Raw genomic sequence first — 12235 nt, forward strand, 5'->3', positions numbered from 1 at the left:
TCGCCAGGAGTGTACTGCGCAGGCCCAGCCCTAGGTTTCACAGCGCCCTGAGCAAAACCTGATTTGGGTGCCCCCCCTCCCCCTCATCCTCTTCCCACGTGTGTACACACACACACACACACACACACCCTCAGACTCAGTATAGATAGGTAGCCAGGTATAGGTGCCCCAGTATAGGATCTCATGTGTAGGTGCCCTCAATAAAGGTAGCCAAGCATAGGTGCCTCCAGTATAGTAAGTCAGGTGTAAGTCTCTCCCCATAGGTAGCCAGGCATCAGCGCCTCCAGTATAAGTAGCCAGGTATTGGTTCCCTCAGTATAGGTAGCCAGGAGTAGGTGCCCTCCCTCCGCCAGCTCTAGGTGCCCACTTGAAAGCCGGCGCCCCGAGCGACCGCTCGGGTTGCTCAGGTCAAAGGCCGGCTATGCCCAGTACGGTCTGTGCCTGCGCAGTATGCTCCTGGTGACATGAGCGGGAGCGAGGACACGGCAACGCAGGCGCAGTGGTTTTCAGACTTTAAAGTCTGAAATTCCAGAAGTGAACCGGAGGCGGGGCCGGAGCATCGGTGAGTGGCTGCGCGGGCACAGGATGTCTGTGGGGGACCATTAGAAGCCCCAGATAAGTTCAATTCATTTTCCCCCGACCCCCCTACAGTATTCCTTTACGACAAATGAGGTTCAGCATGAGTAACTCGATTCATATTTAATTGTAATGGGAAGCTTTGACAGTTTTTTAAAGAAAGGCAATTACACCTCAAGGCTGTAAAACTGAATTTTACATATTGATATCAATTCTGATGTGTGCTGCCTAACTTCATTCATAAATTCACTGTTCAGCATGCTCTATGGCTTAACCACTGTTTATGTCTGTATTCACTATCATTAGCAGCACAATTTTAGTATATTACATTATCTGTCCAACAGGGGGCATGTGGTGCAACTGTTCCTGCTAGATAAAGCCAAGCTCCCTGCAGACTGATGGGCCTCACATATTGCTGGAGCTGAGTCACTGGGAGAGGAAATGTGCGGTTACTTGTTGATAAGTCAGACTCCCATGAGATTACTGTCTCAGGTTGACCAGTATTCCTCTGAAACAAGATATAAGCAGGGTGTAACCAGCACTTGTATGACTGGCAGTGACATGTCTAAGATGCTGTCACACTGTTGGTGTGTCTTCTTTGTGTTTGTGTAGATCATCACAGATGAAAAAATAAAATGCAAAATACACATTTTCAGTAATAAAGTATTTAATCTGTTTTTCATGTAGCCCGGTTATATTATTTGCCAGAAACAAAATGTCAGTATCTGACACTATGTGTATACACACACACACACACACACACACACACACACACACACACACACATAATATAGAATTGATTTATAAAGCACCAACATATTCTGTGGCGCTATATATGAGAGAGATGCACAAGCATTTAAATAAGGGCTGGTTCACACTGAGGGCGATTGCGCTGCAGTTGCCAATGGCCAGTGATCAGGAAAGCGCTAGTGCAGAGTCATCCCATGAGGGTGTTCTTACAGCAGTATTTCGATGTTTAGAAATCAAAATCTTGCTTCATGTACCATTTTTTAGAGCGATTCTGCTTAATAAAAATGTGTAAAAGCGCACATTCCCTTTTAAATCGCTCTGAAAATCACACTGCAAAATCGCAAAGCACTTAGCATTTAGCAGTGTGAACTAAGCCCAAGTGTGTGTATATTTGCCCCTGTGCTAGGAAGGAGCCTAGGTAGATGGGCAGATCTCATCAGGCACTCCAAAAGATCTGTTCACACTGGTATGCTATATGCTGGCATTTCCCAAAGTGAGAAATAACCCATGTGAAATAATTACTGTACTGACATACTGTATATGTAAGGGCTGAGATTCATATATCACAGATGCTGCAAATTGCAGACTAAACTGTACACCAACTAACAGTTTCTGACATCTTTTGGGCGCAGTTTTAGATTTACTGTGTTTTGTTTCTATGCTAATTAGCCTAGTGCCTATGGGCTACTAAATGCCATAACTGCTCCTTTATGGCCCTGTATCCTTGCTGTAATGTTACTGATAACCCAGCAGAAGCACAACATATTTATCCAGAACATTTCATCTGCACAACAGTTATCCCAAGTGTACTTTCATTTTCAGTGGTGAGGAAAGAAGGAAATGTATAAGCTGAATCTAGTGTTATGTCTGCATAACAACTAAGCAAGCATACACGTCAGACTGGTGTATTTTGGGCCTGCAGTCTCGTTTAAACTGAACAAATTCCCAGGCAACGCTGCTGATTATTATGAGGTTTATTTATAAACCTGCAAAGTGTATATCTCGCTGCCAGGTGTGATGTTCTGCTTTCAGATCATTAAAACTAACTCTGCTTACTAAGCTGCCAAGTGGCGTATTTACAACCAGAGTGCCCAAATGTCACCTACTTGGGTTAAGCAAGCTTTTGCAGCAACAAACCTGGCTTTATAAAAGGTCTGTGGGCAAAACTGCTGCTATCCAATTTTGATGCACATTGCGATAACAGGTACATTTTTTTTTTGACATTCTGGTATTGCCTTTTTTCTTGATTACAGGGTTGTTCAGTTAACCCAAAATGTTGAAATTATTATGCACCATCAATAAGGTTACTTTGATTGAAATATAACATATGGAGTGCCGACTATTACTGGTAAAGATTATGCAGTACTGGGTATTGTCACGCATCCAAGTCTGAGCACGCAAACACTCCACACAACTAATGGTGTGCAGAGCAATAAAGCTGGTGATTTTAGTTTCCACAGGATGGATATATCTCACTCCCATTTCAGTAGCAGGTGACAGCCAAGCCAAATGGCTTTCTCATTTACTCACTCAAGCATATGGAAAAGTTCAAAGGGAGATTCAGGGAAAATACCAGCATCATCACAGGTATGCCAATACAATGCAGCTTGTTAAAATTTACAGGGAGGATTTGATAAATAAATGTTTATGCTTCTGAAAAGCTGAGATACTCTATAAAATGGATTTACAGTATTGATTTACAGTTAATTAAGAAGCTTGTATAAAGTTTTGCCACTGAATACTTACACAGGACTAGGAAATATTTATAGCTGTGTAGTTCCAAAGTTCAACACATATCATGCAAATTGACTACGGTTCAAATTTTGCAGGTTACCGCAGCATAAAACACATAGTCAATAAGTCACTTTCTGCATATTATAATAGGCATGATAAGCAGTGTAGTATTATTTCAATTAGGATGAATGGGGCCTCATATAAAAGGATGCTGCACAGTTCAGCAATCTGTCTCTTTGGTTGGACATGCCTTGCATTAGGGAAAGTTACAGTGATGACTGAGACAGGGGTCCTCTGCTGGGCCTCCGCTGCCGTGAAATCATGCTAAGCAACTAAAAGACACACGTACTGCCCTGAATGTGTTAATATTCTCTGCCGCGCTGCATTTTGATAAACAGCTATAATTAGTTACATACACAGTTGGTCAGTTCAGATTACAAATGCTTAAACAACTGCCTCGAGCAGGGGTGTCAAACTCAATCATGTAAGGGGTCGAAATCTAAAACGTAGCATAAGTCGTGGGTCAAACTGTTTATTGGGATTTAACATTTATTGAACAGTCTCAAACTAAGTGGCATAACTATAGCGGCCGTGGGGGGCCCACTCCTCCCCCTTCTGCAGTGTAGCGCAGTGCAGCAGTTTAATATTTACCAGCTCCAGTGCTGCTTGGGTCTCCTCTGATCTTCCTGACAGCCACCCGCTCTATGATGCTTACCTTTGGCTCCTGATACATATCACTTTGATCAGAAGCTGGAGGTATGGAGCAGAGTGTTCAGCTGCTAAGAGGAACAGAAGAAACCCGATGAATCGTTGGAGCAGGAAAAATATTACACTGCTCCTCTCCACTACTCTGCTAAGGGGTAAGAGGGTGAGCACATGTGTGTGTGATCTCAAGAGGGGGTCCCATCCTAATTTTGCTGGGAAGTCTCATGGGTTGTTGCGTGCTGCACCCCGGCTCCAACTGACAATGTTTCACCCACAAACTCTGTCACCATTGTTCTCCTCTAGATGAGAAGGCAGAGTGCTGCTGTTCTTTTACTGCTTACAATGATGCATATTTGAAGCTGTCGAGAGCCACATAAAATAGCAAGGAGGGCCTAATTTGGCCCACAGGCCTTGAGTTTGACACCTGTGGTCTAGAGCTTCATAATGAATAATTAAAGCTCACATGGAATAAGCTTGTCCTCCATGCAACCCAGATGTAACTATTTTGGCAAGAAACCATGTGATGTTTAGATATATTTGCTATGAATTTCTACGGTCTGCTGGGAAGAGCACTTTCTCATGATAGTACAGTTTACACATAATGTGTCAAAGTATACAGCTTTATTCATGTACGACTGTGTAAGATAGGAAGTAGCTCCTCATCACTTCCATCCAGTCATTCTCATCATACTGTCATTAGTGGAAGGTACATGAAGCAGCAATATGTGAAGCATAAATCAGCACACTGACCACTAATCACATCCAGCCACTTCTGAGGAGTCAGTCACATGAAATGGAAGAGAAGGGTTAATAATGCAAGGTAAAATAAATGTAAAGATAACCAAAGTGTTATGTTCAATGTAGGGGTTATGTTTTGCAGGAAGCTAAAATTTAGGTTAGTGTTAGGCAATGCTGCTAATAACACCAATTTTCATTTCTGAGTGGTGCCAAAATGGCTGCGTGGAACACTCGTGTGCCAAAACAGCAGAGCTACAGAGGAATTCTGTACTACCGCAGAGATGTTACCAACAGCACCAAGGACTCAGATCCCTAACCTATCCCAAGGTGTCCATGCAGCACTGATTTTATGTCTCATACAACGAAGCCTATGCAAGATTTAAAGTATATTGTGGGAGAAATGAGGTCTTCAATTCTAATGCGAAAATAGAGAATTGTAAAGCCCGATACAGACCTTTCATTTTAATTGGTCAATTAGTGGCTAATTTTGGCAATTCCATGTAGTATGAGGGTCAACACATTTTGTATACTATGAGCAGATTGTGCAGGTAAACTCTCATACTACAAGGAGGTGGTAAAATTGGACAGTGATTGGCCAATTAAGATTGACGGTGTGTACCAGGCTTACCAATTGTACTTCGTAAAGTGCTTGCCAAGTGTATGGGAAATGTGCAGTTTTTGCCTAGGACTGGCAAGTTGACCGTCAGAAAAACAGATTACAACATGCTCTGATTTTTGCACATTGAAAAAACATCCACATTATTACCTCATCTATAATAGGCTTTAATGTAACTTGAAGATAGTGCATTCCAGCCAGTTTCATGGACTCATCAATACACTTCGATGTTAGCGAGTTACCTCTGAAAATTGTGTTTGGGTCTCTAGAACAGAACAAAACAGTGCTTCAGTTTAGTAGCATGCATACCTCTTAGTTTACAGGCATTCACTTTGGTCAAGCTAACCCAAAACTCCCTCTTTACTACAGAATTTATTGATACTGTTGAAGAAAACCCCACCATTATTCAGCCTCTCACCTGGGAGGCTTAAGGTAGTGAACTCATCAGCTGTTAACTGCTCCATTGCACCAGTTGAACACTTGTTAGTGCTCCGGCATGGGCGATGGAGAGGTGGCCACCACAGTGAGTCACATCTGGGTGGAGCTCACACTGCAGCTGAAAGGGCTTGTGGCCAGCAGAGTGAACTGACCAACAAGCGCATTGAGTAGGAGATGACAGTGATAGGTTTAAGGCTCCCTGCACACTATTCCTTTTTTTTTTTATCGGTTTTTACATCCGATTCTGATTTTTTATCATTACTGCATGTTGCCTTTTTTCCTCCGTTTTTCTGTTGACTGCATTCAGGTAAAATCGGAATTGCAATCGGAAAATGGAATTTGCAGTGTGCAGGGAGCCTAACGCATAGAATTTGGAAACATTATCAGAGCAACGTGCAAAAGTCATACCTTCTACAAAGCTTGAGAGGTTACAACACAAACCAGAAAATAAAAACATTTTGAAAATAACTGTTTCCAGCTGAAATATTCTTCCCACATACAAGTTCATAGTGTGCCCAACAGCTAAACTAAATCTATTAAAACAGCCCATTGTATGGGTCTTATTGTATTTGTAGAAATACAAGCAGAGATACATGTTGGCTTAGATAAGCACACCACAAAAAGGATCCATAGTAACCCAAAATAAGGAAAAAAATTAACTTTACTAGTTTATCTATGGCCAATAACATGACTTTTTTTATTTGTTTGCTTTAGGATACATTACAGCATGGCTTGTTGCAGTATGTTATAAACATTAGTGCTGAGAAGGACTTAATAGGTAGATGTTTACATTTAGCTAAGTAAAATGTAATGGTTCCCTTGAGGCGGAAGGAGTATAGTAACGACAATGTATAAAAAGCAGTGAACCACGGCAGTCAGAAATCACATTTCATTGGCCTGACTGCTCTAAATGGATTACTGTTCTGTGCATTTCCTCACTGCCCATTTCCCTGCTTTATTAATTATACTGAATGACTGATGTCAGCACCATTGGAATCCATGCTATTGAGCCCGAGACACAGGATGAGACTTCTGACCTGCAAGACACCTCTCCCATTAATCCCTGAACAATGGAGGCATCATGGGCTGCCTCAAGCTGACACATTCACCCACTATGTATATCAGTAGAGGAAATGTCAAGATACACATATATATCAAATTAAAAAAAAATCATGAGAGAGAAGCAAAGAGAGTTAATGAAAGACAGGTTGTCTGTGTTATTTTTAATGTTGGGATGCAAGGTAAGCTGTAAATGATGTTGATGTGATACATGTACTGTAGACCCTAAAGAAAAATGTCATACTGTACTTTAAAAAAATATCAGTACTAAAGTAGTAAAGACAAATGAAGAATGCTTGAACATGCATTAAAAAAAAAAACTAGATCAAGGGTTGTTTTAATGTCTTAAAGTGGTGTACCACAAGGGAGGGTATCCGACCCTATTCTTTTTTTAATGTTTTTATGAAAGGGCTGGTCTGTGAAATAGAAAGTAATTTTGGCATTTAGGATTGCTACTATTTTACACAAAGCTATAGTGGATCTGGGATTTGTTCATGTAGAAAACTCAAAAATCATGTTTGAAAAAAAGTTCTTGCAAAGATGAAACATTACCTGCTAAGTCAACATGTTATTTTAATAAAGTAGTCATATTAAAGCGTCATTCCCATTACAGCGGGGAAAAAAAACATGACTTTTTTTGTCTGTTTTACTGCATCGCAAAATGGAGATGAGGAATCCTATAGTTATTATATGTTCTGTTCACACTTGTCAGCCCGCAACATATCAACAGATGCATTGGATCGGCCGCGGTAAGTAGAACGGAAAAGTTTAACCGGCATGATAATTACCAGACAGAGGATGCTTTTCCCATAGAAGCCTATGGTGGAAACGCATGTACTTCGGACACTAACCGGACCACTCTGGCTCTTGGAGACCCTGTACTAGTGGGAGCCAAGCCTCAGAGCCGTTTCTACAGCATTTTCTTGGATTTCAATGTATAGTCTATTTAACAATAGTTTCCATATGCAATTTCTAGCAAATAAAAAAAAAATACATTTCCTTAATTAAAATGCTTTTAAAGACTTAAAGAGAACCCGAGGTGTGTTTAAAGAATGTTATCTGCATACAGAGGCTGGATCTGCCTATACAGCCCAGACTCTGTTGCTATCCCAAACCCCACTAAGGTCCCCCTGCACTCTGCAATCCCTCATAAATCACAGCCGTGCTGTGAGGCTGTGTTTACATCTGTAGTGTCAGTCTCAGCTGCTCCCCCGCCTCCTGCATAGCTCCAGTCCCTGCCCCCGTCCCTTCCCTCCAATCAGCAGGGAGGGAAGGGATGCAGGCGGGGACTGGAGTCCTGCAGGAGGCAGGGAGAGCAGCAGACTGACACTATAGAGATAAACACAGCCAGCTCTGACAAGCTGTTTGTCAGCAGCGTGGCTGTGATTTATGAGGGATTGCAGAGTGCAGGGGGACCTTAGGGGGGTTTGGGATAGCAACAGAGCCTGGGCTGTATAGGCAGATCCAGCCTCTGTATGCAGATAATATTCTTCAAACCCACCTCGGGTTCTCTTTAAAAGGAGACCAGAGACTGGGAAAAAAAATGTTGTAAACATACCTGGGGCTTCCTCTAGCCCCATGTGCACGGATCGCTCCCACACCGCCGTCCTCCGCTGCCTGAAGCTTCAGTATCGGGTCCCGTAACTTCCTCCAGTCGCGGCCAGTCTGCGCAAGAGGAAGTGCGCTCTTTACCTATCTTTCCAGTGGACTGGAGGAAGTTACAGGACCCAATACCGGAGCTGCAGACAGCGGAGGATGGTGGCGTGGAAGCGATCCCTGCACATGGGGGTGGAGGAAGCCCCAGGTATGTATACATCTTTTTTCGTCGTCTCTGGTACACTTTAACTTCTCTTTATAATATATTAAATCAAAACAGTAAAAGCAAATAAAATATAATTATAAATATTATAATTCCCCAAAAAGACAACACTAAGTAGATTACCTATTTATGGCACAAACCATCATGAATGGCATGGCTAGTTTACTACCAACAAGGAATACATAATCAGTTATACAAGAAACTGAATTGCAACTCACTGTGTTCGGTTCACTTCTGCATTTGCTATTGCACTGATGAAAGGCACAATCTTCCCATAATGTAAAAACAGCCGGACCAGTGGTATTGCCGCTTCCTGTTTTTCTCTGCACACTTCACCCAACACATGTGCTGCAGATGCTGAAACAGGCTGGAGAGAGGAGACACCAGAGATTAGAACATTCACACTTTGTTAGTACTGCAGTATAAAATCATGATTGCGCATGTCAGCTGATAAGAAATAGCACAGAACTGGTCATCTGTTACTTTTCCAATAATTACTCATCCAGTCTAAACAACAAATCGGCTAAGTTTATAATGTTACATAACTACTCAGGTACAAACGTGGCAGCCACTGACCCAACACTTCAAAGCATTTATACTTGAAGGCCCTCCAGATGCTTTTGAAGTTGTTATGTTCTGCTCACAATATGGCACTGTTCAGCAAAACAGGTGTACATTAAAGAGAAACTGAAGATAATATGGTAGCTGTCACTGATATTACAGGAATAAATTAGCTTCAACTTGATGCTAAAGATAAACTTCTTGTTTAGATATTGTACATTAGGCTCAAGTTCTGAACTACCATGTCTGGAGACTTTGCCCTGGTAATGTTTAGAAACTTGTTTACCAAAACAGTAAAGCAACACATTTCTTACCAAGTAAGAAAGAATGAAAAGATCTTAATGTTCATACCATTACATCCCCACTAAAGAAAGAGTAACAATGTACACGATATACACACAGCTATGAGTGGCAGTGGGTTGTAGATCACTGACAAAAATAACTTGGGACTTTAAAAATACAGTGATGTGAAAAACTATTTGCCCCCTTCCTGATTTCTTATTCTTTTGTCGCACTTAAATGTTTCTGCTCATCAAAAACCCTTAACTATTAGTCAAAGATAACATAATTGAACGCAAAATGCAGTTTTAAATGATAGTTTTTATTATTTAGTGAGAAAAAAAAAACCTCAAAACCTACATGGCCCTGTGTGAAAAAGAAATTGCCCCCTGAACCTAATAACTGGTTGGGCCACCCTTAGCAGCAATAACTGCAATCAAGCATTTGCGATAACTTGCAGCGAGTCTTTTACAGCGCTCTGGAGGAATTTTGGCCCACTCATCTTTGCAGAATTGTTGTAATTCAGCTTTATTTGAGGGTTTTCTAGCATGAACCGCCTTTTTAAGGTCATGCCACAACATCTCAATAGGATTCAGGTCATGACTTTGACTAGGCCACTCCAAAGTCTTCATTTTGTTTTTCTTCAGCCATTAAGAGGTGGATTTGCTGGTGTGTTTTGGGTCATTGTCCTGCTGCAGCACCCAAGATCGATTCAGCTTGAGTTGACAAACAGATGGCCGGACATTCTCCTTCAGGATTTTTTGGTAGACAGTAGAATTCATGGTTCCATCTATCACAGCAAGCCTTCCAGATCCTGAAGCAGTAAAACAACCCCAGACCATCACACTACCACCACCACCATATTTTACTGTTGGTATGATGTTCTTTTGCTGAAATGCTGTGTTACTTCTACGCCAGATGTAACGGGACACGCATCTTCCAAAAAGTTCAACTTTTATCTCGTCGGTCCACAAGGTATTTTCCCAAAAGTCTTGGCAATCATTGAGGTTTTTTTTAGCAAAATTGAGACGAGCCTTAATGTTCTTTTTGCTTAAAAGTGGTTTGCGCCTTGGATATCTGCCATGCAGGCCGTTTTTGCCCAGTCTCTTTCTTATGGTGGAGTCGTGAACACTGACCTTAATTGAGGCAAGTGAGGCCTGAAGTTCTTTAGATGTTGTCCTAGGGTCTTTTGTGGCCTCTCGGATGAGTTTTCTCTGCGCTCTTGGGGTAATTTTGGTCGGCCGGCCACTCCTGGGAAGGTTCATCACTGTTCCATGTTTTTGCCATTTGTGGATAATGGCTCTCACTGTGGTTCGATGGAGTCCCAAAACTTTAGAAATGGCTTTATAACCTTTACCAGACTGATAGATCTCAATTACATTTGTTCTCATTTGTTCCTGAATTTCTTTGGATCTTGGCATGATGTCTAGCTTTTGAGGTGCTTTTAGTCTACTTCTCTGTGTCAGATAGCTCCTATTTAAGTGATTTCTTGATTGAAACAGTTGTGGCAGTAATCAGGCCTGGGGGTGACTACAGAAATTGAACTCAGGTGTGATAAACCACAGTTAAGTTATTTTTTAACAAGGGGGGCAATCACTTTTTCACACAGGGCCATGTAGATTTGGAGTTTTTTTCCTCAGTAAATAATAAAAACCATAATTTAAAACTGCATTTTGTGTTCAATTATGTTATCTTTGACTAATAGTTAACGGTTGAGTTAGCTCAGCTGCGAAAACTCTGCAGGGGCCCGGGGAACCACTATTCACTTTGGGGGGAGACCTGGAGGGTCCACCAGCTGCCTCTGGGGGAACACAGAATACTATCTGGGAGGGTTCAGGAACAAAAGGGCCAACTAATGCTGCTTCCAGGGTACAAAACTTAACCCAGCACAGAGGGAGTCAAACCATAGTTCTGCAGCTAGATCTGACACCATTTTGTCAAGGGAAGAAGTGTAAAGACAAAAGAGCACAGGTCCAAGGGCTGAGCCTTGAAGAATACCAACAGGCATATGAATTGGAGAGGAAGGCTTACCACTGCTATTACTGCAGTAGTAGTTTTCAGACTGTGATATATATTTAAAAGATTGTCATTTTAAAACAAAAATGTTAAACTGATACTTCTGTAACTTCATTATGGACTTTTCTGATTTATTGAACTTTAGATCTGTTATAATGCCTTAAAAATGAATAGCCCACGTTTCCATACACTGACTGTACCCTCCATCATGATAAAATTATTGTATTCGGGTAGACGCCTTTTCAATATTTCTGAAGGTCTCATTTTTATAACCAGGAAGAGGAAAGCCCACATCAAGACCCCCAAGTAAAAGATGTTGCTTTGTTATGCTGCCAAACTAAGGACATCAAATAACAGCAAAGATCACAGATGGTATAAACAACAAATGCAAATCAGATTAAGCTGAGTATCTGAGCATGAACAAAGCAATGCATTGTCTATGATGTTACTCAAAAATGTATTAGGTTAGGGTCATATGCAAACTGTCAGCTCGTAATAGAACTACAAAGTTCAAGCTAACCATAGCATATTGCTTGATGAAGCTCTAGTCAGACCAATGCTACACAAGGCCCAGTTATCTTTGCAACCCTTATATATACGTGTGGATAAGCCAACATCTTTAGGCCTAAAATTAGGGCTTAAAATTAATGGTGGAATCGGACACGGCATACGTATGATTCAGCCACCGGGAGATTTGGGCACAGGGTAAAGCCGAAATACGGCTCACCCTGCTCCTGCACAAGTCCTGGCGGCGCTAATTACTATTCTCCCTCCAGGTAGCTGTGGATAGTGGGAAAGATGTAATTTGGCAATTTGTTTTTACAGTAATTTGTGCTCCGTCTTTTGACGGCCCCCAAATTACTCACTGAGCCCCGCTACAGGCGTAATTCCTATTACAGCCTACGGTGGTGCTAGCTGTGCCCAAATCTTCTGCGCTGTTTTAA

General features: G+C 41.7%; 1 protein-coding gene across 5 annotated transcripts in view; it reads right to left on the bottom strand.

The window, feature by feature from the left end:
* RASA3 (RAS p21 protein activator 3) overlaps positions 1–12235 on the bottom strand; it is a 233265-nt gene that overhangs the window by 50391 nt on the left and 170639 nt on the right. For all 5 annotated transcript variants that reach the window (XM_068268219.1, XM_068268221.1, XM_068268223.1 and 2 more), the window contains 2 exons: positions 8654–8802; positions 5270–5384 (listed from right to left, as the gene is read on the bottom strand). In XM_068268219.1, the coding sequence (XP_068124320.1) occupies positions 5270–5384; positions 8654–8802 (264 nt within the window). The remainder of the gene's footprint in view (positions 1–5269; positions 5385–8653; positions 8803–12235) is intronic.

Source organism: Hyperolius riggenbachi, chromosome 2 (genome assembly GCF_040937935.1).
Source record: "Hyperolius riggenbachi isolate aHypRig1 chromosome 2, aHypRig1.pri, whole genome shotgun sequence".
Classification (NCBI taxonomy): domain Eukaryota; kingdom Metazoa; phylum Chordata; class Amphibia; order Anura; family Hyperoliidae; genus Hyperolius; species Hyperolius riggenbachi.